The 27,480-nt window shown below is 40.4% G+C and overlaps 2 protein-coding genes across 2 annotated transcripts; both read left to right on the forward strand.

Annotated features, from left to right (window-relative positions):
• The first annotated feature begins 868 nt into the window (after window positions 1-868).
• On the forward strand, window positions 869-2,316 carry LOC144533636 (C-C motif chemokine 4-like). The gene is made up of 3 exons (XM_078275151.1): window positions 869-1,046; window positions 1,603-1,714; window positions 2,079-2,316. The coding sequence occupies exons 1-3, from the start codon at window positions 962-964 to the stop codon at window positions 2,173-2,175; spliced, it is 294 nt and encodes a 97-aa protein (XP_078131277.1). The 5' UTR covers window positions 869-961; the 3' UTR covers window positions 2,176-2,316.
• Window positions 2,317-8,682: 6,366 nt separating this feature from the next.
• On the forward strand, window positions 8,683-21,959 carry stum (stum, mechanosensory transduction mediator homolog). Its single transcript, XM_078275414.1, has 4 exons — window positions 8,683-9,071; window positions 9,428-9,674; window positions 17,955-18,137; window positions 21,925-21,959. Exons 2-4 carry the CDS (start codon window positions 9,476-9,478, stop codon window positions 21,957-21,959), a joined length of 417 nt encoding a protein of 138 aa, XP_078131540.1. The 5' UTR covers window positions 8,683-9,071; window positions 9,428-9,475.
• The last annotated feature ends 5,521 nt before the right edge of the window (window positions 21,960-27,480 follow it).

The raw sequence follows: 27,480 nt of genomic DNA on the forward strand, positions 1-27,480 counted from the left end.
AACTACTTTTAATACTTTTAACCACTTCTTGTTCCACCTCTGTCCTTTCATTTCCTATTATATCGCGAATGTCAGAAGTCTTTAAGATGATGTTTTTCATAGGCTACGTAAAACATATATAATGACATTCATATAAGATATTTTAGACCCTAAAAATATACCTATCGCATTTAATTCTGTGGCCTAAAATTTTCATAATATGCGTGTTAGATTGCTTTTGTCCCACAAATGCTTTTTTCCAAAAAATGTTTACATATATTAAATAAGCAATCCTCTGCATGAAAAGTCAAGGAGCACAACATAAACTTGATGTGGACAGACTATTGTAAGGTTATTTAGTTTCAATAAGTAGAAAGAAGATTTCAAAATAAAACTCTAATAAAAGATTAGTTCCTAACCGGCTCTATGTACGGATACTGTACATTTTCAGAAAGTGACAGATTTGAACTGCTTCTTGAAATAGACCTTTTTGCCTTTTTTATGCACGTTATCTTGCTATATGTTTATACCCATTACTTAGATTAAAGATAATATTTCAAACCATATCCTTTAAAAAACCACATGAACCAGCAAGACGGAGAGGAACTTCAAACCATAGTGCATCTGCAAACACACACACACACACACACACACACACACACACACACACACACGCACACACATACACACAAAATTGCTGAGGTGGGGATATGTTTTCTATTTCATAGATTCTGAGAAGCTGCTTTCACCCACAACGTCCTCTGTCCTCCGCCCCTCACTCATCTTCCCCCAGTCTCTCTTTTTACTGAGAAGTGTTGACCACATGACTGCGACACACACACACACACACACACACACACACACACACACACACACACACACACACACGCAGCATAATAAAAGTGAGGGGCTATGAGTAAAGCGAACAGAAAGGAGACAGACACCTTTAAGACAACAAGATAAACAACAGAAGCCAATCAAGATGATGATGATGATGATGAAGAACCCCATCATTCTGGTGACCTGTGCCTTACTTTTCTCATCTCTTGCTGTCCTGGCACATCAAGGTAAGCTGTCAAATCTATCCTTAAGTCACTGTAATAATTTCTTACAGTAATATCTCTCTTGCGGACCAATTCAGTGTTATCTTATCTGATACCAGGTCAAAATAATCAATGATACGGTTCCATAATTTAAAAAGAGATTAAAACAAACAAAAGCTACTCAGTTAAGTCAGCCTAATAAGGTTTACACTGTCTCATTTTGTTTGTTATGTTTGGAGCGGAAAGGTCTTAAAACATCTCATAAATGAAAACATTATCAACAGTCACTGATTTAACAAATAAACAGATGTGATGACAATTTGCAGTAGCTTTATATAAGTTAATAAGCTATATATAAGTTATAAGTTAAGAGCATTTACATTATTTAACTGTTTTTGTTACTTAGCAAAATGTTGAATCATATCAGAATCAAATGCCAGCCTTGCTCAGCAGGTTGCAGCTGCATTGTTATTTATAGGGTAACTGTGCACATTTTATGTCGATATAATGGTTTTCTGTAGAATACCACGTTGTCTCTCTCTATTTTGATGTCATTTCGTTTGTTTTTTTGATTTCCCAGGCAGCTTTGGTCCAAATGAGTGCTGTTTTCAGTTTGTCTCTTCAAAGCTGCGTAGAGACCGGGTGCTGAGCTACGAATACACGGACAAGCGGTGTTCAATGGACGGTGTCTTGTGAGTGTCTTATCTCCTGCTATAAAACTTAAACTTTACAAGTTCAAAATCAAATTCAGAATCACCTTATGTTGACCTTATATGTTTAAATATACAAAAAAAATTGACTCAGGTTCTTAGTAGCTATATTTATGCACAGTGCCGAGAACAAATACACAGGAAGATTTACGTGTAGACATACAGAAATGTAAGCAAACTGTACGTACAAGCATGTAAGCATTTACATATAAACAACAAACGGTAAAAAATTCACAATATAAGTTCAAATGTTGATACGTTTATTGGAAATAAAAAACACCACACTATCCATTACAAAATAACTGACACTGAAACCTGCATCGACAATCTTTGTCTCTTTTTTTAGCTTTACGATGAAGAATGGTGCTCAAATTTGTGCCGACCCGTCTCTGCAGTGGGTCAAGAAACTCATCCAGGCCAAAGAGAAGCTCCCATCCAACTGACCCAATGTGTGGTTTAACACCACACTTAACAGCTCACTGAGCCGAGCCCAAGTGATGGTGTACTGGTGATTTATCTTCATAACTTTCTCTGTTTTTACGGGTTTTCTATTAGCTTAAAAATAAATATAACCCCTCAAATGACTTCTTCTTTCATTATCTGTTATTTTGTGGGTTCAAATGTGGTTTCAATTGATGTATAGAAATATTGTTTTCTGATATACTAAGATTGTTTTTTTAATCGTACATTATTGCCTTAATTTCTCTTTGTTTTAATTCACCATGTAAGGCAAACCTTGATCAGAAATAATGAAATTCTTCACTATTGTTTAAAAGGCTCTTAAACAGTAGTGACACTTTAGAGTTGATGAGGTTTCTGGCAGTGAAAGCCACAGGAAATTCAGATGTGCACCACAGGCTCGGCATAAACAATCACATTTAACTCTTTAATGTGATTGTTTATGCCTGTCTTTTGATAGGTCCACCGTTGATACAATGCATATAGACGGGGGTCCCTGTCCATCTCTCTTTCAGATAAGTGGGTCCCTGCAAGAGAGACTTCAAGCGCCCTAATTTGTTTGTGTGATGCACCTTTGTGACCAGCAGATGTCGTTCTTCTCTCTTTTCTCTTCTCTCTCAAATTCTATACTTTGTTTTTTATTGCTCTATGTCGACTGCAGCAAGAATGAGGAATTGCTTAATCTAATTTTAATTGCACTCATGAGAACAGCAGCTCAGTGAGAGCATGTTTGATTTATCTCAACTCAGTTTTTTATCAGCTAAACCATGTGTAATATTGGAGTTATGTACCAAGTCAAATGTAACAATTTAAAGCCCTCCCAGATGGCTTCTGTCTGGGGTCAATGCTAAAATTACACACTTGAGTTTAACTCCCAGTGCTCTTACTTTATTCGACTTCCTCGACATTTCAAGACAAATTGACCTGAAAAAAATTCTCTTCCTGTCCCAGAACAACGCCTTAAATGACGTCAACGTGGTGACGCCATCGCCCAGTTTATCTTTAAATAGTTTCAAACCCAGATTACCCATATATGGGTGTGAACATACACAATCTTATGAGCTTTACACTCACACAACAGGTGACCCATTGAAGGAGATGGTCTAATTAGATTCTGGAAGACCTTACTGCATAGCTTTGCATATTAATGAGGGAAATAAATCAGGCGGGAGATAGAGCAGTCAAGCACTTCTTTTTTGCAATTGTAAATCAACAATCATCACCAATCATGTTAAAAGCCACCATATCTCACTTAAACACTTTGGATTTGCTGTTGGTTTGGTGAAAATACTAATTCATGAGACAACGAAGGAAATGAGGAGATGTCCTATTAAATTAGTCTGTCAGGTGACCTACCTGTAGCTAAAAGAAATGAGGACACAAGCAAGCAGCCAAAGGTTTTTACAGTCACCAGTGATGGAAGAAGAGCCTTTACTTTGGTAAAAATACAAATACTGTACATAAGTGTACAAATACTCACAAGTAAAAGTCATTCATTAAAATCCTAAATGTAGTTTAAGCCCTGATTCTGTGAGTGATTTCATATCATATATAATATATGACATTATTAGATTGTGTTAATACATGCAACAATTCATCGGTAGCATTTCAATGTTGGAACCGGTTACTTTAAAAACAGTTAGGTAGTTTAGTACGCCTACAGTGGCTCCTAACCTAGGGGTCAGGGCCCACCCAAGGGCCACATTAGTAATTACTTTTAGACTTTTCTCTAAGCTTTGCTTTGTTGTAAAATAATAATCATTTTAACCTGATTGGGCTTTGAGCAGTTATTTTTTTTCTTCATTTTTCTTCATTTACTTCATGACCATAGGTGAGGGTAGGAACAAAAACTGACCGGTAGATTGAGAGCTTTGCCTTCTGGCTCAGCTCTCTTTTCGTCACAACGGTGCGATAAATTGAATGTAATACCGCACCTGCTGTGCCGATTCTCCGACCAATCTCCCGCTCCATTGTCCCCTCACTCACGAACAAGACCCCAAGGTACTTGAACTCCTTCACTTGGGGTAAGGACTCATTCCCTACCTGGAGAAGGCACGCCATCGGTTTCCTGCTGAGAACCATGGCCTCCGATTTAGAGGTGCTGATCCTCATCCCAGCCGCTTCACACTCGGCTGCGAACCGATCCAGTGAGTGCTGAAGGTCACAGGCCGATGATGCCATCAGGACCACATCATCTGCAAAAAGCAGCGATGAGATCCCCAGCCCACCGAACTGCAACCCCTCTCCACCCCGACTACGCCTCGATATCCTGTCCATAAATACTACAAACAGGATTGGTGACAAAGCGCAGCCCTGGCGGAGGCCAACTCTCACCTGAAACGAGTCCGACTTACTGCCGAGAACCCGGACACAGCTCTCGCTTTGGTCGTACAGAGATTGGATGGCCCTGAGAAGGGACCCCTCACCCGTACTCCCGCAGCACCTCCCACAGTATCTCCCGGGGCACCCGGTCATACGCCTTCTCCAGATCCACAAAACACATGTAGACTGGTTGGGCATACTCCCAGGCTCCCTCCAGGATCCTTGCAAGAGTAAAGATCTGGTCCGTTGTTCCACGACCAGGACGGAATCCGCATTGTTCCTCTTCAACCTGAGATTCGACTATCGACCAAACCCTCCTTTCCAGCACCTTGGAGTAGACTTTACCGGGGAGGCTGAGAAGTGTGATACCCCTGTAATTGGCACACACCCTTTTTAAAAAGGGGAACCACCACCCCGGTCTGCCACTCTTTAGGCACCGTCCCAGACTTCCACGCAATGTTGAAGAGGCGTGTCAACCAAGACAACCCCTCCACACCCAGAGCTTTAAGCATTTCTGGACGGATCTCATCAATTCCTGGGGCTTTGCCACTGTGGAGTTGTTTAACTACCTCAGCAACCTCCACCAGGGAAATTGATGCCAATCCCCCCTCATCCTCCAGCTCTGCCTCTACCATAGAGGGCGTATTAGTCGGATTTAGGAGTTCCTCAAAGTGCTCCTTCCACCGCCCTATTACCTCCTCAGTTGAGGTCAACAGCGTCCCATCCTTACTGTACACAGCTTGGATGGTTCCCCGCTTCCCCCTCCTGAGGTGGCGAACGGTTTTCCAGAAGTACCTTGGTGCCGACCGAAAGTCCTTCTCCATGTCTTCTCCGAACTTCTCCCACACACGCTGCTTTGCCTCTTTCACGGCAGAGGCTGCAGCCCTTCGGGCCCTTCGGTACCTTGCAACTGCCTCCGGAGTCGTCTGGGATAACATATCCCGGAAAGACTCCTTCTTCAGTCGGACGGCTTCCCTGACCACCAGTGTCCACCACGGTGTTCGTGGGTTACCGCCCCTTGATGCACCTAAGACCCTAAGACCACAGCTCCTCACCGCAGCTTCAGCAATGGAAACTTTGAACATTGTCCACTCGGGTTCAATGCCCCCAGCCTCCACAGGGATGCACGAAAAGCTCCGCCGGAGGTGTGAGTTGAAAGTCTGTCGGACAGGGGCCTCCTCCAGACGTTCCCAATTTACCCGCACTATCCGTTTGTGCTTACCAGGTCTGTCCAGAGTCTTCCCCCACCCCCTGACCCAACTCACCACCAGATGGTGATCGGTTGACAGCTCCGCCCCTCTCTTCACCCGAGTGTCCAAAACATACGGCCTCAGATCAGATGAAACGATTATAAAATCGATCATTGACCTTTGGCCTAGGGTGCTCTGGTACCAAGTACACTTATGAGCATCCCTATGTTCGAACATGGTGTTCGTTATAGACAATCCATGACTAGCACAGAAGTCCAACAACAAACAACCACTCTGGTTTAAGATCAGGAGGCCGTTCCTCCCAATCACGCCTCTCCATGTGTCTCCATCATTACCCACGTGCGCGTTGAAGTCCCCCAGCAGAACTATGGAGTCCCCGACTAGAGCCCCATGCAGGACTCCACTCAAGGTCTCCAAGAAGGCCGAATACTCCGAACTCTTGTTTGGTGCATATGCACAAACAACAGTCAGAGTTTTCCCCCCCACAACCCGCAGGCATAGGGAGGCGACCCTCTCGTCCACCGGGTTAAACTCCAACGTAGCGGCGCTCAGCCGGGGGCTTGTGAGTATCCGGCGCCTCACACCCTGGGCAACTCCGGAGAAGAAAAGAGTCCAACCCCTATCCAGGAGTATGGTTCCAGAACCAAGACTGTGCGTAGAGGTAAGCCCCACCAGATCTACCCGGTAGCGCTCCACCTCCTGCACAAGTTCCGGCTCCTTCCCCCACAGAGAGGTGACATTCCACGTCCCCAGAGCCAGCCTCTGCTGCCCGGGTCTGGTCCGTCGAGGCCCCTGACCTTCACTGCCACCCATGTGTCTCGCAACAACAATTCATAAACATCTGAAATGTGACAAAGGGCTCCAACTAGACTCAGCTTTGTTGTGTTTAATCTATAATTCATCATATATAAGCTTACCAGTAAAAGTAAAAGTTTTAAGTTGCATGAAATAGAAATACTCACATGAAATAAATAAAAAAGTATAGTGGTACTTACTTACAATAGTAAATGTACTTGTTGTTTTCCACCACTGACAGTCACAGCCCTAAAGTATCAGTTTTAGCTATAGAAAGGACTATTAATTTCTCAACAGAAATGTGTGTTTGTGTGTGTGTCAACCAAGATATATTTGTTATTTTTTTCAGATGTGGTGATACACAAACCCATCTAATGATCACTAAAGCCACAAAATAATGAGCCAGTGAGCTTGAACTAAAAAAGCTCAGATGATGTTGAGCCAAATAATCAAATAATTAATAATCAAATAATGTCTGTTTATAAAAAAAAAGTTGAGTGAAAACGCAATCTGCTGTTATACACCCTTTCAGAGGATTCATATGGTGTTATGGGAGAGAAATGAAGAGAAGGTAGAACAGAGAAACATAAAAGCCAGTGAGCGTCAGCTGTGACTGTAAAAGAGAGGTGAGAGAAAGAGTGTGTGATCCAGTCAAGGGTGAGAAACACAATGGGATGTCATAAGTAGCACATACACATATGAACACACAGACACCCATACGTATATATATAGGGTGTGTGATATCAGCTTTTCCTGACTGATGATACACACACACACACACACACACACACACACACACACACACACACACACTACACACACACACACACACACACACACACACACACACACACAATTAGGTTATTACAATGCTCACTTTTAAGTGCTGAAAGGGGAAATTAGAGTGTATATCTAACAAATCCAACAGAGGTACATTTCTGAGTAACTGGTATAAATCTCAAAACCAAAATGTCACTTTAAGATGGTTGCCGTATAACTTTTCTCATCACGTTGTCATGGTAATAAGCATCAGCTCATGACACTGCATGCCTTTGGCTGAACAATCCAATGATGATGGAGTTCAGCGGTCCAGATTTCTCTCAGAGTCCCTCACCGTCAGACACATGATAATGCTGCTTTGAATGACAAAGAGAAGTAAAACCACCTTATATGGCGGCTGTCTTTTGTGATAAAGATTAAAAGGAAATTAAAATTGGGAATTGAAAAAGAAATTAAGAGAGAGAGAGGCAGATGAGGGGAGGGGGGAGATAGGGAGAAGGGACTAAAAACCTTGAGATAAATATCTTCCGTCTAATTACCTACAGCTTCCTGGGTTGCTAAGAGACCAAATAGAAATGAAAGAGAGGGAAAGAGAAGAAGATGAGATCGCCAGAGAGAGAGAGAGGGAAACACACACACACACACACACACACACACACACACACACACACACACACACACACACACACACACACACCCACAAACAGAGGCAGAGAATAATTTCAGGGTTGCACAGATTTTCTTGCCATTTGTGATGAAGTGGAGCTCATCCTGACAGAGTGGAGAAGAGGTGAGGAAGAAAAAGAAGAGGTAAAAAAGTGAAATAGAGAGAATTAAATAAAAGTCATAGTTACAGTAGGGGTCGAAGGAGGGGGGATGAGGGGATAGAAAAATATCGTCTTTAGGGGATTTGGTTGCATGAGTAATGCAACCAAATCTGTCTGTCTATACTCATGGTTATATATTCATGCAAAGCATGAATTTGAAAACATGCTGTATAATATTATATTATCATGAGCAATTACGACAGACTGGGGACATTTGCTGATGCTTCTTTTATCTAGGCCATCATCCCTTTCTGCTCACTTAAATTTCTTGTAAATTAATTAAATAAATGAAACAAACAGAACTATAATCTCATAGCATTACACTATAGAAAACATTTTCATAGGTCCTCTTTGTGTCCATCTCATACAGGAATAATTTGAATAACAGTTGAATGCATTTATGCCATTAATCTCTTATTCAATCCAGACGCACTCAATGAGAGCTTGTTGAATGTGCTCTTATGGAACGATGAAATTAGAGAGGTGCACTGTTCCTTTAAATAAAGGGTGAGGATGGGGAGCAGAGGGAGAGAGAGACAGGGAAAGAGAGAAGGAGAGAGAAGTAGTAGAAAAAGGGGGCTTGTGTGTGCACTTTCTCTTTGTCTTTGAGAGGTGTGTGGGTTGAGCGTGATTTGACAGAAAGAAAGAAAGAAAAGAAAAAGGAAGGAAGTGAAATTACTGAAAAGAGCTACACATCTTTCGAGGATTTCTTTTCAACATTTTTAAAGAGGAACTGTCATTTAGTCAACATTTCTTAAGAACACGTTGGACATGGAAACACATGTCAGATATCACTGACCTCTGATGAGACACTGTGCTCACTTTTAAGGACTTAAAGGGACTTAATTGAAGAGAAGTCAACAGTCTTGAAGAGATTTTTCACCAAGAAAAAGTCTTGCTTTACTTATGACTTCTTGAGACTTCGACAGCTGGATCAGTCTAAAGGTTTTTAAAGTTCACTTTGGGAAAATATTACAGGATATTTTATTGAAAGATTTAAACATTTCTGGTTAATCAATGGACATAAGATGATTTTCTTCAACCAATTTACCATAGAATTACACTCCTTTTAGTTGTTACTTATTTGCTAGTGAATGTGACATAAGTGGTGACTTGTGAGCTGTTGATATGTACTGCTGAATATTGTATCCAATTCTCAAAGGATACACTGAATCAAGATTGATTATTTTCGGCTTCTATTTCTTAGACTAGAGGGAGAGGAACTGAGAGGAAAAAATATTCAAATCCTTTTGTAGAAACCTTCAAAATACCCTCAACTAGCTTACCTGCATATTTTCCAGCTGTTTTCAGACCTAATAAACCAGAAAGAGGAAAAGAAAGACGGCGAGATGGCACAGAAAGAGCAGTTCCGTGTTATGACCGGGGACCATCTTGGGGCCAAAGCCATTGCTGGGGCCCCTGCAGCAGGTGGAGGAGTGGTGGTGGAGGTCAGGGAGAAGAAGGGTCCTCTGCGGGCTGCGATACCCACAATGCCATTCCCTTTGGCTGTCATCTGTCTGTTTCTGAACACCTTCATACCTGGACTCGGTAAGTTGGGAATCACACTTCCCTCTTCTCTCCATCTGTAATTCATTCTGAATTCATTGCTTACGTGCTTGTAAATGTCAGGCGAACTGAGAAAGGGACAGAAGAAAATAAAGTTAAGAAGAAAATAGAAAAAATAGTAAAACAAGAGACAGAGCGGTCGTAAAACTGGAAGACTCACACAGACATCCCAGCCAATAACAAGATAAACAAACATGAAGGCAATCAGAGGGGAATGTAGAGTGACCAGAAAAGTTGCATGGAAAGTACCAAAAAAAAAAAAAAAAGAATGCCGGAAAGTAAACCTGAACTGTGTCCAGGTTACTTGTGTGAGAAAATGGTTCAGAAAGATAGCGAGAGACCCCATTCACACCTTGTGCTATAATAAGCGTGTCAGCACGTGAATACACAGAGCCTCAGTCTGCAGGTGTAAATGCACACAGGGAATGTGGGGTGCTAAAATTGCATGACTCTAGGTATAAAAATCCATCACAGGTGTCATCATTATGGGCAACGACATCATCGCAGTGAGCTGGTACATCATCACAGCAGGTAGAGACATCATCACAATACTTGACACTGTAGTTTTAACATATACAAGATATTTACTGTAAACAGTATCAGGGGGAAAGTATGCATATAATTATATACATTGTGAATTTTGGCATCTATTTCGGCTGTGAAATGATACCCAAGATTCTGCTTGTAAATGAATTAATGCCATCCGTGTTGCCTCCTAGAGGATCATAGAAGATGATCCACTCCGCAGCCAAGACAGAGGTTTATTTTACCACATTTGTTGTAGTTTTTGTGCTCAAAATCTAACTACAGAAGGCACACCCACAACATATACGATACACTACCCATACATGCAAATGTATGGTACTATATACTCAATGTAAATAAGTTGTAAGAGTCACATGTTAAAATGGCAACAGACTTTGATTAATACCTCTGTGAAGCGATGTTTACTGAATTATAATTTACTCAACTGTTGTATTAGATTGCATTAGATTTGACAAGTGTACTGTAATAAAGTGGTCACTGAGTGTATTTTGAAAAACATAAGTTCTTCATTTTTGGATATCCCATTTTGTTTTTGTATAACTTACCAAATTGTTGGTGTCCATTTTAAATAAATCGCCATAACACTTGGATACAGTGTGCAATTGCAAATTCTGATAACATATGTACAAGCAATACAATTAGAAGCCATTTTACCTATATTGGCGTTCCAGCAAATGTTCAATTTAAATGGCTATAACTCAGTATTGCTGAGTCTGACTTGCTTTAAACTTTGTGTAAGTCACCCGTTTTAAAAGCCCCACTGATCTCGAGATTTAGGTATTCTGAGAATGTCTGTCTCACTATTTCAGTACGTGTATTTTGATGCAAATTCACAAATTTTCTATTGTTAGGGTTTCTCCTTGCCTCTAAATCCTCCACTTGGTTTACTGTCTGAGCATGCATTTCTGTGTATTAGCTTTTAAGATTAGAACAGCTGGTGGCTAAAGACACACACACACACACACACATACACACGGCATGCAGTGTCAGCCTCATCGATATATTGATCCTCACTTTGTACATGACAAAGCCTGTGGAGCCAGACTGAGAACAACACATACAAAGAACACAAATCAACAGAGAGAGATACACAAAGTGATGTCTTTCTCTGAAGGATTTACGAGCCTGATGTCTACAAAGTGATCAATCAGATCCGAGTCCATCACCAAATAACCTAAGTGTGTCCCCTCCATACCTCGCCTCTGATCTATTGGCCATAACTCTCTGGAGACTTATCACATGTATGTGGGTGTATGTGTGTGTTTGTCATCTCATCCATCTTCTCTTTTCCTTTTCTTCTCCTTATTCATTAGATCTTTTTCTCTCACTCTTACACACATTCAACAGTCTGTTTGCTGCAACCTTTCTACAGTAAATGTCAAATCACTGAGTGCTTGAAAATGTCACAAACAGACATGAAAACAAGGTCAGTAAACACTGTTACTGAAATGATTTGTTTCCCCGCGTTTTGGCAGGCACGTTGCCCTGACATGTTGCTTAAAAAACTGTCTCCAACACGTATGAAAAGCATCAAGGCGACACCTCATCTAGGTGTGTGTGTGTGTGTGTGTGTGTATGTGTGTGTGTGTGTGTGTGTCTGCGTGCGTGCGTGTGTGTGTGTGTGTTGCACAGTGTGAGTGTGTATGTAGGTTGGCCTGAATGCATTGACATTTTATTGAATAGCTGTGACTAGTTGCCATGACTACGCTGACTGAAATAAACACATGCGTCTGTTTGTGAGTGTGTGGGTCAGGGCGTTTGGGTCTAATTGACTGAAAACTGCAGCTTCTTCTATTCAGGGCATTTTGTGGAACAGACAAACGGTTATTATAATAAATAAACAGTTGTTTGGCAAATCATAGATAAGCATATTATTGAACTCTGGACAGAGCCAGGCTAGCTGTTTCCCCTGTTAACAGTCTTAATGCTAAGATGAACTGATTCCTAGCTCTAGCACCGTACTAACGCACAGACATGAGAGATCTGTTCCCAGAAAGAAAGTGAATACGAATATTTCTCAAAATGTTGAATAATTCAACCTTTACGATTACGCAACTAAAAGTACTTGATTGTGGTTAGGAGCAAATCGTAGTTGAAGAAACAAATGTTGACTGTTGGTACTGTAGGACAGTAAGGATGCAAACAACAATTTCTATTGTCAACTTCATACTGTAGTAAAACACCATTTCACATACAGTGCGATAAAGCCACGTGTTGTTTTCTGACAGTTCAGATAACAAACAAATGGGTCCATACAGTACATATAAATATATAAAATCAACAAGCAGGTTTGATTTTATGAGAATTTCTACACTCTAGACTGGATATAAAGAGCCTTTGTTCTACACCAAGAGCTCTACAGCGAGTTTGAAGGATTCAAGCTGACAACCTCCTTCTCTCAGGTCCACTTTTTTAACATTAATCCTGCCTGGCATCATGTTGCCAGCACCTTAGATTGCCCCTGCAACGTAATGAAGACTGAGTAAAAAATCTATTTAATACCAGAGAAGCTGTTAGTTATGCACTGTAAACTGATTAAAGAGCCTTCGGCTTGTAAATAATTACACATACTTATTGTGGAGGGGGGGGGGGCAACAGCTCACCGCAGGACTTCTATCTTTATGAGGACTGAATGGGCTCACCACAAAAGTAAGATGTAGGTCAAAAGTCACAGCCATCTTGGAGTTTGATCTAGTTTTAAAAGACTGTGTAAAATGTCAATAAGGTTCATTTTAGGGGTTATGGTTTGGGAAAAAGCATTTCACTTTTATGGAAATCACCACCCACATAGTATAGTGTATTCTGACTCTGGTCAACACTTAAAATCAGATGCACATATTGTGGATGGCTGTAAGGCTTATAAAAGGCTCTATCCTTCAGGGCATGGCACATGGTACAGTTGATTTAATTGCTGCTGCTGAGAAGTGAACATTCCCGTGTGATGCCAGGATGGTTTAATGTCTCTCATCATGACCTGACTGATGTTGTTTTTGTAGGTGAAGGCCGAAGAGAAGTTTAATCATAGAGATCCTGTACATGGATGACGCTTTTTATGATAAACTGATCAAGTACCAGTCACTGGTTGCAAATATCACCGAGCTAGGATAGAAATGCAGATTAGTGATACTGATATTTGACAGAAAAATAACAGAAAAATAGCTAAACAAAATGTAGCAGACAGCTGTTAATAGCTGAGGCCTGTAGACTAATGTAATTGACAGATTCAAATTAAACATTTAAAATGTGTGTGTGCATTCTAAAAGGGTATACATTTGACTTACAGTATAGGACTAAAATAGTTCCCCTCCCACCCCGCTCTGTCTCTCTTTTATCTTGTTTACAGCAGTGTAGAGCAGTAACATTTTACTTGATTACAGTACTTTTTTTAGCAGCACCTTGTGTAATGGATTACAATTTGAAATGTTGTTATTGCCTTGGAGTTTCTAATCCCTGTAACACTTTTGCTTTGACATTTTAAGGGGGTCAGCTTGTTTGCTGATTTACTGGGTCTGGAGGTGTGGGGAGGAGACTAGCTTCTGTGGAAAGTGGAGAATTGGCCTCCTAGTAACTCCTGTTAAATACAGACGATGCGTGGTTGTAGAGCAAGCACCAGGAACAGTACTGGGCTGTGAGGCCATTTTGGCACATCAATCACAGTCATTACTGCACGTGGTGTACACTGGCCCAAAAGACTTTTTCCCGACTGTACAGTAGTATCAGAATTTGATTCTTCTGGTCTAATAAAATTTGAAAAGTCCTATGTTCGAAGATTGCTTTACAGTTCACCTGTCTTTCACATTCAATTGATTCCCTTTCTTTGCCTTCTCCCTCTTTTTTTCTCTCCCTATATGTCTCCTTCTCTTTCTATCTTTCTGTCTTTCACACACTCCATCATTAACCTCCCACTCTACCAGTGGGTGCTTTGTAGAGTTCTCTGTGTAATTATAGTCATTAGTCTGGGTAATATCTAGGCACACACACATAGACACACACGCACACACACATCTCTCACATGCAACATCCAAGAGCTTTTCACACATGGTGGATTGTTTGAGTAGATTTCTCAAACTGAAACAATTAAAGATTTAATGAACCTTTATTATTATTATTGCAGTGGAGGATTGTTGAGCACATATATAGGTTAAATAGTTTTCATCCAAATGCACACATTTATATACAGCAAGCTATTTCCTTGATGGTTTGCCTTGTTCAGATCATTATAGTGCAGTTTGAAAGGTCAGCAGCTGCAAAGTGTGGAACAGTGAGCTAGTTTTTGTGTGTGTGTGTGTGTGTGTGTGTGTGTGTGTGTGTGTGTGTGTGTGTGTGTGTGTGTGTGTGTGTGTGTGTGTGTGTGTGTGTGTTACTGCTTTATATTGCCTGTAGTGTAGATTTAATCTTTCATTCACAGAAAATGTCCTTTCAATGATTTAGGATATTTCCCTTAACATCCAACAGCTGCCATGTTCACAGCCATGACTTTTGTTCCAATAATAACTTCTGAAACAAAGATACATTGGTAGGATAACGAGAAAGCACAGAAATCTGATGCTGATCTCTTGGATGGATGCCGATAAATGGAACCACAGCAGATCAGCTTTGCTCTGTGAAAGCGTCATGGTGGATCACACATATCAGGTGAAATTTTACTGGACAATAGAGCTGCCCAATTTGAAAGTGAATTAAAGCTGCTTTAATCAATACTTTTTGATGGATTAAATTACTAAAACGTTTATTGGTTTCAATTTCTCAGATGTGTAGATATTTGCTAATTTTCTTGAATACCTAATCGGTTGGACTGGACTATAAAACAAAACAAGCATTTAGAAAAGGCCCCTTTTGCTTTTCACTATTGGCTATTGGACATTTTATACATAATAATGAAAATAATCATTACTTGCAGCCCTAATTGACGTAGGCTACATGTTGATCATGTTATGTTGGCAGGTATAGCAAACACACATTTTTTTCAACACTGATGATTGAAACACACACGACTGGTATCTGAAAAACATTCCAGACTATATAAATCCTGTTTTACATGCCAAAGATGGAAGTGATGTGTAGGCTAACCATTCAGCCACCAGCTTGCTGTCAATCATGGCTAATGTGTGGAGGTGGGCAGCTCCAGCAGGAGCCAGAGCATCTGCTGGTGGGCGCGACCTCTGCGACCTAAAAATGTTTCTGTCTGATCAGACCGGATCGGCTCTGGGTGGAAGCTCATTTTAGCCCAATGTTGCTCTTTCCGTGAGATGCTTTGAAAAGAGCATCGGTTAAAAGCTTGAAAGGAAAAGTAAATATCTAATTGATCTTTACTTTTTTCTGGGCTGCTTTCTATTCTGGGATTGTAAATGTATGGACAATGGACTTTATAGTCTTAACGACTACTCAAAGCGCTTTTACATCGTAGAACATTCACACTCCGGTGGCGCAGCATCAGGAGCAATTAGGGGTTCAGTGTCTTGGACTCAAGGACACTTCGACATGGGAAGGGGACTGCAGCAATCGAACTACCAACCTTCCGATTGGTAGGCGACCGCTCTACCGCCTTAGCCACAGCCGCCCATTATTGTGCTTGTACCAGAGTTTTTGGAAACCATTCCTAATAAGGCCAGTGCAGGGCATGTGCAAGTAAATATTATGGTGTACATTCAGACTCGTCAGAGATTATGGGACCCATCGGTATGTCTGTGTTTCTATAGAAAGAGTCATGACAGAGCTTTCAGGTTTTAGTTTACCTGATAACTTACAGCTAATCAGAAAGAGAGATATGATTTTGACAGTTTGAGAGAAAAACAGAGTAACAGACGGAGAGAGAAAAAGTGACAAGAAACTTCAACATGAGTCGACTTTGGCCTTTCCTCACTCCCGAGAAACGAGATGCAACTGGCGGTCTGGCCGTTCTTGTTCCTACCCTCCCCCCACCTGCTCGGCTTTGCGAATTCTTCCTATGTGACAAGAAAAGGAGCTTGCAGAAAGAGAAGGGCCAAGGCCATGGTGCACGCAACGCCCACCAGGCATTTATTGTGTGGCATTCATTATTCACAGTATTCAGTTCAGTATTTGCAAAAGAAAGCCTGCAAAGAGAAAACTGATTCTGTGAAAAAAATTTATATTTGTATAAAATCAAAACATTTCAAGGACTTATTAATGAGTCAATCGTTAACAAAACACCTCACAGTCAGGCAGTTTTACAATTTTATACTCAATGAGACTTTGTGAATAAATACTAACTAAATTAATGCATTCTGAGTGGAACCAAAAGACTATTGTCTTATTGCATTCAATTCATCGTTTAACCAGCCAGTTCAGTGACACCTTTATCAACAATAACTGCTGTAAAATGCAGAATCCCATCAAGGCTGTTTATACACTCTGAATTATATGAATGCAAACTGGCATGTCTCACAAATAAAGTTAGGAATAAAAACATACTCAATAATACAAGCCCGTGAAGTGAAATAAAATGAATATTATTACAAAACCCCTTAAATGTATTTGGGAACAAGATTTGGGTGCAAAAAATTATTGGATGGCAAATTATTCTCAGGAGCTTTCTTTAGGGCCAATTTCTCAGAATTGGATAATAGAGTTAGGAAAAATAGGCTGCATTTGAAAGAATGCCATGCCCCATTCACAAAAATGATCAGGTAGGCTGAAACAAATACTGCTAGAATGTGAAATAGTGACAGCGAAAATACTGCAGGCTGGTACAATGAAGTTGTCAAATCTGAATTTGTCATTAGACCCATAATACACAGAGTAAAATTCATATTTTATATATCCTATTCCTGAGGGAATGTTGTCATGGAAACATCCTGTAATACATTTTTTGAAAGATTTTGAGACAAAGACATGCCTCTTTGTGTGTCACTCACACATGCTCAGCGCGCACACACACGCACGCACGCACGCACGCACAGACACACACACACACACATACACTGTACTGTACAGTGAGTGGGGCCTGGTAAGGTCCAGGTCTCCAGATAACAGATAAGTGATATTGGATTTCATTCAGGCAGACAAGGATTGTCCACAGAGATAATCCTGTTTTTAGCCAAGTGGATTTGAGCATCGATGTGTCCGTGTCTTTCTATGCTCTCTCTTCCAAGGCAAAGATTCATGGCTGCCGTAGCCAGATAACTGAAATACTGACACATGACGGTGTGAGATATAGCTGTGTCAAGCAGCTTCACTCTACAATCTAAACCTGTTATTTCTTCTGGACAGAGGGGAGTTTTATTCTCTTTACCATATTTTTATAAAGCGACGAACCTTTGGTCATCCAATACTTTGGTTTATGACAAAACTAATGACATTCCCATCAGTCATTGTGTTTAGTGCTTATTAGCAAATGCTAACACACCAAACTAAGATGGTGAACTGGTAAACATAATCTACTAAACATCAGCATGTTAGCATACTGTCATTGTGAGCACATTAGCATGCTGACGTTACATTAGCATTTAGCTCAAATTACACTGGAATATACTTGTATCATGTTCTCAGTCTGTGTCTTTGCCTGGGTTATTTCATTAGAAAGTCTGTTGTCTGGTATACTTCACTGGGAAATGAACCAAAGACAAAAACTCCTTTCAAGTTTTTGGATCATGCTGGGCTTAACACATCATGGATCCAAATGCACAAATCTTTTTTAATGAACTATGTAGTATAAATGTTTGGTAACAGGATGTTTTTGCTGTTTTTTCCCCGCAGGTACCTTTATCTCAGCGTTCACGGTGCTGTGTGGCGCTCGCAGCGAGCTGATCTCAGAGCGAGGTGTTTGTTGTGTGTTCTGGCTCAACGTGGCAGCAGCCCTCATCCAGATACTGACAGCTGTTATCATGGTTGGATGGATCATGAGCATCTTCTGGGGAATGGACATGGTCATCCTGGCAAGTCAGTACTTGTCCATCTGTCTTTATCTTTTTGTCTGACAGTCTTCTTTTCACCTCTCTTTTTTATTTTCGTCTTGTCTCCTTTTCTTGTGCTTGTCTGTCTCACATGTGACATGCAGTAGTTGGCATTCATCCAAACAACTACAAAAAATAACATTCACAGCATGCCACAGCCTGTAGAAATGTGGGAAATCAGCCAATGAAACTGAGAGTTAACTTTCTCTACTAACCTCTAGGTGCTTTTTCTCACATGCTATTTCAGTATTAAGTTATTTTTAATATGTTTTTTAATATATTTAAAGGATAAGTCTGGTGATATTCTATGCTTTTCTAGTGTTTAACAAATCCCATGAAAAACCAGCAATGAACTGATCCTACTAACAAGTGTTGCCTTATTCCTCGGTGCTATTGCATTGGGTGACATGTTTCTTAACTACAATGAATGTCATTTATTTTATTAGCATACACCGTCCTGATGCCGTAAATACTCACTATGCACCAAATGTGTATTAATCCACAACTGATATAGTAGTCCCCAATAAATGCACTATTTACTGCTGTTTGAGTAACATTTGCTGAAAACTACAGTGTCCAGCTGTTAGAGAAAGACAGACAGAAAGAAAGAAAGACAGAGAGAGGTTAGGTAATTTTACTGCCTTCTCTGTCAGAAAGTAGTGTTCTCCTCAGGCACTGATGCATGAACAAGTACACACACACACACGCACACACACGCACACGCAAAGTCACTATTCTCTCATTGCACACAGGCAGCCTTTGAATTACCACAGTGCTCTCTCCTTTGTGTGTACGATTATGTATTTGTGAGGTAATTGCTGCCTGCATGTGCAACCCAATGCGTGTTGGTATGTACATGCCAGCAAGAATGTGTGTGTGTGTGTGTGTGTGTGTGTGTGTGTGTGTGTGTGTGTGTGTGTGTGTGTGTGTGTGTGTGCGTGTGTGTGTGTGTGGGAGTGAGCGTCCCCCCTGGTGTGTTTTTGTTGACTGCTCCCCACTGTGGCCTCTGTGCACATATCTTATTTAATTGTTGCTGGTAAAAAATACTCCTGTTTGCGCTCACAAATAGTATTGAATATGTAAATCATTACCATGTTAGCAGTGAAGGCCAGGCTGAAATCATGCATGCCTTTTGCTTCTAAGATGAATTATTATTCAACTATTCATCACCACAATACATGTCTTTGCAGCTTTGGGAGGCTCTTATTCAGCTATTCCCTCGTTCTTCCTTCATGCAGTGAATCCCTATGATAATGTGGCATATTTATTTATCTCTCCTTCCCCCTCTGATGAGCCTATGTTCCATATGATCAATGTTCTCTTTCTTTCCATACCTCTCCACAAGCACCCCTCCTTCTTTTCTTTCTTGTGCCCCCCTCCCTCTCTTCTCTTCCTCCTATCTATCTAATAATCATGGTATTATCTTCCTCCCACTGATCGCCTTCCTTCTGCCTCTTTCTCTATCTAATGATTGTTCCTATTTGATCTTGCTCCCTCTCTTTCTCTCTCGCACAGTATTCCTCCCACTCTCTGCCCCCACAGCCTTCCTCTCCGCTACATTTTTCTTCTTCAGTCTTCTTTTTTTTCATCCCTATCTCCATATTTCTGCCAGTCAATCCAGCAAACCAGGCTCATGTTAACATATGTGTGTTCATTTGATCATGTAATGTATCTGAGTTAAAGCGAGGTCAGATCTTGTTGAAATGTTTTTCTTTTCCCTTGAAAATGACTAGAACTTCTCTTTTTGTGCCTTTACAGTTAACTTCTGTATGATAATACCTAAAAAGTGTTAAACAACGAGGCTCATGGTTTTCATCACTAACTGTCTTTCTTGTCTCCTCCCTCTGTTCTCTCTCTCCATGAACTGAAGTTTCTGATGGTAGGTGTTTCTCTTTTTTTTCTCTCCCTTACTGAAGAGTGAGTGTTGTTAGAAGCACGTCACTGAAATAATAGTCAGCAGTGCTAATTTTAACATAGATTCCGAAAAAGCCAAAACAAATAACCCCATTTCCCAGGCTTAGAAATACTTTCTCATGATCTTTTATCTGGGTGGACAGGATTCACGTATTATGTTTGGTATCTTCACAAACATCTCATAAACTTAGGCATTAAAGTTCATTCTTGAACTAAGTTAAGTTTAGTTTATTAGTTTATAATGTCGTGGACAGTCCCTCTTAATACACTGTACAATAAAAGGAGTAGCTTTAGCCTCTACGGCTAATTTCCAGCTGTAGTCCCCGACCAGCTGACAAATATGCATCCTAAAATACAATGGTTAACAAATTAAAATAAATGACATTACATCTATAATGACAGCAGGCCTAAGCAAAAATGATTCAAACATACAAACAAGTGGCACACAAACAAGCAAACACAGATGATGGCAAAGGCATTAAAGCAAACTTTGGAAATAGTCGTCCACTTACTAGCTTATAAGCTTTGAACTTGAAAGTCAATGGATGGAGTTTGCTGAATTGTCACAGAGGTGGCACTTTTGACGCACTTTAAGGATGTCTCATCCGTGTTGGCTTAAAAAAGTTGTGTATCAAAGGTCCATTTACTAGCCTTTCCAGAGCTTTAATTACACCGACTTGATCAGCAGATGAAGAACATGTAATATTGTTCAAAGCTCCAGGACAATTTAGCAAATTCCATCTGCTGATAAATGTGTATGTGTGGCTTAAAGGCTCCAGAAGAAGCTAATCAAGTGGACCTTGAGTGGTCGTGGCAAATCATAAGCTTCGATTTTAATTTTTGTCAGGTTACAGATAATGTAGATGATGATCTAACTCACCTACACGTTAAACAAGAATTTACATTTTGTGGAATTGAATGAAAAAGAAATAGAAAAAAATGAAAAAATGTGATGTTTCCTGAACAGTTACCAATATTCAACTAAAGGTCCCCTGTGGAGTTTTGTTAGTTATGTTGAATGAATTTCCCCCCCAAAATTTTGAAACTAACTGTTTACATGTTACATGTTTGCTTGGTAGCAGTATTCTTCTTCCCTGCCTTGTTGGCGCATTGCTCAGTTTCTTGGCGTGTAACCGCCACCACCTGTTGATCAATGGAGACGCGTGAAGCCGCCGGCAGGGTGGTGTATCACTAAACCCGAATGCATGCGTGCCCTTGTACGAGTGGATGTGATGATAACAAAACAGGGACCTACTCTTAAAAACATTGCTCCATAGTGCTACTAGTAGTCAACAAATGCACAGGGTACCTTTAAAAACACATGGTGAAGATTAATAGGAGGGATTCCTCTTGATGTTGCAGTTACAGGAGCACTTGTCCAACAACACCTGTCCGAGCTTGTTGATGCTTAGCAGAACACAATGAGTGAAGCAACAACTGCGTGCTTTGTGACGCTGTTACACTTCTGTGTTTGGAAATGTTGGCTCATTAATAACAAGATAAGTTTCTTATTCATCACTGACAGAGTTGTTAACGTTTCCAATCTATTTAAAATCATAATACAAACCAGACTGGTATCGTTTGCCACTTTGGGGGAAGCTGGGGAAATGGCTTGCCAGCCGATAATTGAGCATTAGCTCTTATTGCTCCAGCCAAGCTCCTTGTTGTTGTTTGTTGGCAACCTCTTTGCTTTCATTTCTCTCAATTAAACGAAATAGAGAAAGGCAATTATTGTCAAAAGTTCAAAATAATTGTTTAGTAATTACATGTAGCGCCTTAAAACCCTCTTAACTGGGCCCATAAAAGATTTTACAATCATGTCTACAAGCATCCAAAAGTCTTTCTCTTTTCTTCCTCAGGATATAAAGACCAGGATCTTCCTCAGGATGTCTGAGAGAAGTTGCCTTTATGTTTGCTGATGGATCACATGGACAGTGGCTGCCGGTGGCCTTTGTCTTTGCGATGACCTGTGGCGGTTTGTCTTTCAAATGCCGGACCAAAGAGAAGAGATGTTCAAATAAATTAGCCACACAGGGAAATAAAGGAAAGAATCAGCTGACTGCTTCTGGTTGCACGCTGCTGATTGGTTGAGACCACATTTACATTTAAGTTTAATGATAAGGAAAAAGAGACTAAATCTGTACAGTCACCAGAAAAACAATGTGTTGTTGAGTAATTACTGTATAAGAGTGATTTTTTTTAATTTTTATTCTGTCTTTTGATCTTTTTTATTTGATCTTTTTGAAAAAAACATAAATCTTTAAAAAAAAAAAAAAAAAAAACTAGACCAGACTAAATGTTTCCTACATGCCAGGATGGAGAAAAGGTAGAAGAAAGAAAGATGTGTTGGCATGACTGTGTTAGAAGGAGCTTTATTTCTGTATTTGTGCATACATAACCAGAACCAGCGTCATCAGTTTTCACTGCCCCTGAATTGGCTGCCCGGTGCAGCAGTCGCTCCGCTTAAAGCAGTTTATTTCAGGTTTAGATGTTACTGGATTTATTGGCGTGTTACTGTAACATGGTCTGTTTGAAAGACTGACTAGCCTCCGGTGTGATTTAGTGACACCACGTCGCTGTTCTGAGGAGTAACTGTAGTGTACTTCACTAAGAGGTGAATTTGTTTCACTTTAATCAACTTTCACAATAAAACATGTTCCATCTTCTCTAAGGTGTTACTGTTTACACACGGTACAAAGTCATGCTGCCTTGCCACTAAATCTGACAATCCCTGAGCACTTATTTTACATGAATGTGGAGCAAAACATGTCTTCCACTGGGGCATGTGATCAAACTGTAAATGGATCTGATACTCAGTAGGTTTGAACTTAATTGTGGTAATCGATCAGCCTATAGTTATTGTAGCTACAATAGTTTCCTTCCAGGCAATGTTTTTCTGTAATTTCAAACACATCTTTAACACGCTGACTCTCACTGCTGGTCACAATATCTGTGTCATCCTAAAATTACAAAATGCAAAATGATTTACATTTTTCACACCTCTTAAACCTGTAAATCAGTGTCAGAGGGATATTACACATTTTTAGAACATTGTATCAAATTACCTTTATGCCACTCTGGAAGCATAGTCATCACCCTGCCTGCTCCTTATGACCAAGATACAGTTACTGTGATTGTGATTGTGTTTGAGGCTGAATTGGTCGATAAGGATCATACATCCATGTAAACTCAAAAATTCACGTAAGCAGATTAGATGAATATTAAAATCTGAAATATTTAGGTGTGTATTATGTAAAAGACTTTCTAAAAATATTTAACACAACTTGCCTTGGCTCTATCGATCCAAACAAAGCCTGTGCCATGATGCCACGTCAGCTTTCTCATGCACTGTATCAAAGAATTTCTAATAAGGGAACAAGTTCCACTCTCTCATTACTTCCGGCTTCTGAATTGGTTGCAGTTCCACCAGAGTTCCATATAGGGGGCGCTCACAGGCCAGTGCAGAATGAATGGGACTCTATGGAGCTATACCCCTCAAAATGTCAATGACGTCATACACATATACGGCCAGAGATACTGCTTTACGGCAAGCTCTTTGTTCTCTCGAGGCGTCGACAACACAGCTGACAGGTTAGACTCTCCCTGTTAATACACGTGCTAGAAAGAGGTTTGCTAATGTTTTAAAGACCACGCCGAAATATTCACTCTGACATTCTGGTTCTGCTTTGGATGCCGTCAAGCGGGATCTCCGATCGTAATCAGTCCTTCACTGACCAATCAGCATTCATTAGCAGAATGCTAGCGTGTTATGGGCAACAACGACTCAACCTGTAAGAAATCGAAAGGACACAAGTACTCGTTCATTCAACTTTTGACCTATAATCCATGTTGAACTTGCAAAAACTACAATCAAATCTGAGATTCCTCAACGCCAATCAGGCGAAAGAGACACATTTAGCCGTCTAGCTCCATAGAGTCCCATTCATTTAGCACTGGACCGCGATCACCCCCAGTGGAACTCTGGTGGAACTGCAACCAAAGTAGGTACAATGGGGCTGAATAGGGAGTGGAACGGCTGTCCGTAGACGGGCTTTGACTGTATCATTGGCTCACTTCCTTGCAAAATATCCTATCAAAAGTCAAAGAGCCTTTTTCAAAAATAATAAAACCAGCTTAGATTTAGACGCAACACTAAAGTGGGGGCACTAAATCAAAATCACTTTTATAATATGGGACGGATTCAGCAAATGATATATTCGTGATATATTTATTCATGGCGACTTCCTAATTTTGGTAGCCTGGGAAAACCCTGACGAACTTCCGGCAAATTTGAGATTTGCTCTGCAAGTCAGTCTGGCCAAGAGCCCATTTCCAATTTTTCCAAATCGAGGCACCAATCACAACCGTTGAGATGGGCTTTACACGATGACGATAGCGCAGCGACAGCAAGCAGCTTTTTCTTTACATTCAACATGACGGCCACCGAAGCGCAGCAACCCATTGATGCCGCTGTCGCTACTACATCACCAGGATTGCTGGACAACCAATCGGTTGAAGCACTATCCGATTGTGCCCAGAGGCATTTGAGTGGCGTCAGTTGGTGACGCCCCTTTGGAAATGGGCTGTGAATGACCCTTCCCAGACCCATTCTCAGTTACAACTTACTACAGACTATAATTTTTGTTGTCCCGCAACAGAAATCAAACTTCATATTCACTGATTTTTTGTGATCACTGTAGCTTTTAAATATCTTCATTATCTTATCCAAATGCCTTTATTTTAAGAGTACTGCTGTATTTTGGATGACAACACCAATGTTTTTCTGTGTTTATGTTGTACAGTGTTTGTATATGAGACAGATTAGGATGATGATGTCTGTAATGGTGATGATATTTTATGCCTTACAAAATGACCATGTTCTCCCAGAAGTGTTTTTTTTGCTTTGTTTGGGTTCAGGTGCAATTTACAGATCTGAATCATTGTTATTTGGACGCTTTATTATTATGATGGTGTTGTTGTGCTAGCTAGATTGTAGAACGGACATACTGCCATGTACAATTTTTTTGCATGCATAGCTTTGGTGTCAAGTCACTGTAATAAAACACACACACACACACACACAGTGTGTTTCACTGTCTTTGTGGGGACCCATCATTGATATAATGCATTCCCTAGCCCCTTACCCTAACCTTAACCATCACAACTAAATGCCTAACCTTAACCCTTACCCTCACCCTAACCATAACCTAATTCTAACCCTAATCCTAAAACCAAGTCTTAACCCTCAAACAGCCCTTTAAAGTTGTGGGGTCCAGCACTTTGGCCCCACAAAGCTGTCCGGAGTATACTGTATTCCCGGTTTTTGGAGCACACGAATATAGTTAAACAAGAACACACACACACACACACACAACTATTTTAGGACTGTAGCTTTTTTCTGTGACTTTGGAACATTGGTTTTATTTGAAGTTGTTTGAGGTGACTTGCAATAAAAAAAAATGGTTTTAATCACTGAATACTTGACTGAATTGTGCATGTTCTTGATTTAATGTGAATCAGTATTTTGAGGGATTCATGGGTAGACTGTTTATCCGGTGAAACTAAGGAATTGGTTATAACAAAACATAAGGAATAACAAAACATACACTTCTGAATATGGCTACAGACAATGCCATGACAACTGTCAAAGTTGTGCTAGCTGTGGTATGTTTGTTTTATTTTTCTTTAGCTATAAATTCACTTTTTGCTTTTCAAACTAATTGCTCATTCAGAACCTTGAGTGACGTTTCAATGTGCATGGAGAGCATTTTGTTGCTTCTCGAGCACCATTGTCGGATTCATCTGTTTAAACACAATTTTTTGCCACATGAAAAACGTCCTCCAGTCGACCAATTTGTCTAAAAACTGAAATAACTGCTTAATTGGCTGCCGTGGTTGCCACGGGAAGAAAAAAATCCTAATTTGATGATTCTATGACTGTTCATCATGGCGTCATCACGTGGTTGACATATGTAGTTTGGAGTGAGATGTCATAACTTTGGTCTTGTTTACAGGGTACACGTCAGTATGACATTTTGTTTTGTTCAAGGGGCTGTACTCGACATTCAGAACAATAATATAGCAGTAAACAAATATTTGCAAGGTAAAGAAGATACAGTAAGGTAATAGCGACCTGAGCAGAGAATAAAGTCGCACTCCCTCTGTGTGTGTTGTATTAAGAGCTTCTGTATTCTTTGTTTTGACGGCCAGTCCGGCCTTGCACGCATCTCACAGAACGGTCTCTGAGAGCTGTGTGGAAGCAATGTTTTTTCAGTATTTCGGGCACACACCTTTAACTACCACTGAAAAGGAGTCCATATGGTTTTTCTTTGTTTTTGTTTGTCAGCAGATCATACCTAAAATGGGAATTCATTTCCATATGATTCTGTCGAAAAGGTCACCATTCAAAGTACAATCAGAAGAATGTGTGAATTTCTAGTTAGAAGTAAAGCACAGGAAAAAATACATTTTGTGACAATCTCTCAAGTAAAACTGGCATATCTTAATGATTCCACAGCTCAGCTGAGTGCCACCTTCTTCAGGCTTACAGTTAGGAAGCGAGTTTGATTAAGCTTAAAGGCTCAATGCACTTCTTGAGTACTCCATACTAAAACAGTATAAAATCAGTTTCCATGGCAATTATGAAAATAGTCTCATTAACCATATGCAGGGATGCTGAGGATAAGATGAAAATCATACTGACAAAACTGCTTAAAGGGACTGTATGTAACTTCTAAATGTTTCTGAAACTGCGTCATTTTTCATCTGATGATCATAAATGACCTGTAACAGCAAACGAGACTAACAGTGAAAAGAACGCTAGTTTTATATAGATTTTATTAATGCCTTTACCCGGGTCTGATTTTTCCCACTAAGTCACTAAATGATTTGAGGCATGTAGACCGGGCTACAGAGCAGACATTTCTGATGGGACGCAGAATGTTTTGGCTAAAACCAGAAAAGCCTGTGCTATTGTATCCAGCCAGGTAAAAGGTAGCAGGAGATTTCTTTATATAGGCCTAATTGTATTTTCATTTTTTTCCGAAGTTATCTGCTGTAGTTATGGCTGATACTGGGCAAGGCCAGAAGAAAAGAAGGAAATTAAACGAAGAACAACTAAAAGCTAAAAGGGAACGTTAAAGACGACGGGCGAAACCGAGGCAATCTCGATCGGACTTTCAACGGATGGAGACAATTACAGGATTGTTAACTATTCAAAAACGTCCCCGAATTGCCCCTCAGGTATGTACTATGTTTATTGTATTCATAAAATAACTTTAGATTGCGCAATGTGCTTGTACCCCTTCCATTTAGCCCGGACATGTTTCCTTCTAGTCTGTGTTGGCCTACTATTTTCTTTTCCCTTATGTTCCCCTGTACTTGTGTAAAGCGTCCTTGGGTTTCATAAAATGCGC

This window comes from Sander vitreus, chromosome 18 (assembly GCF_031162955.1).
Source record: "Sander vitreus isolate 19-12246 chromosome 18, sanVit1, whole genome shotgun sequence".
Taxonomy (NCBI): domain Eukaryota; kingdom Metazoa; phylum Chordata; class Actinopteri; order Perciformes; family Percidae; genus Sander; species Sander vitreus.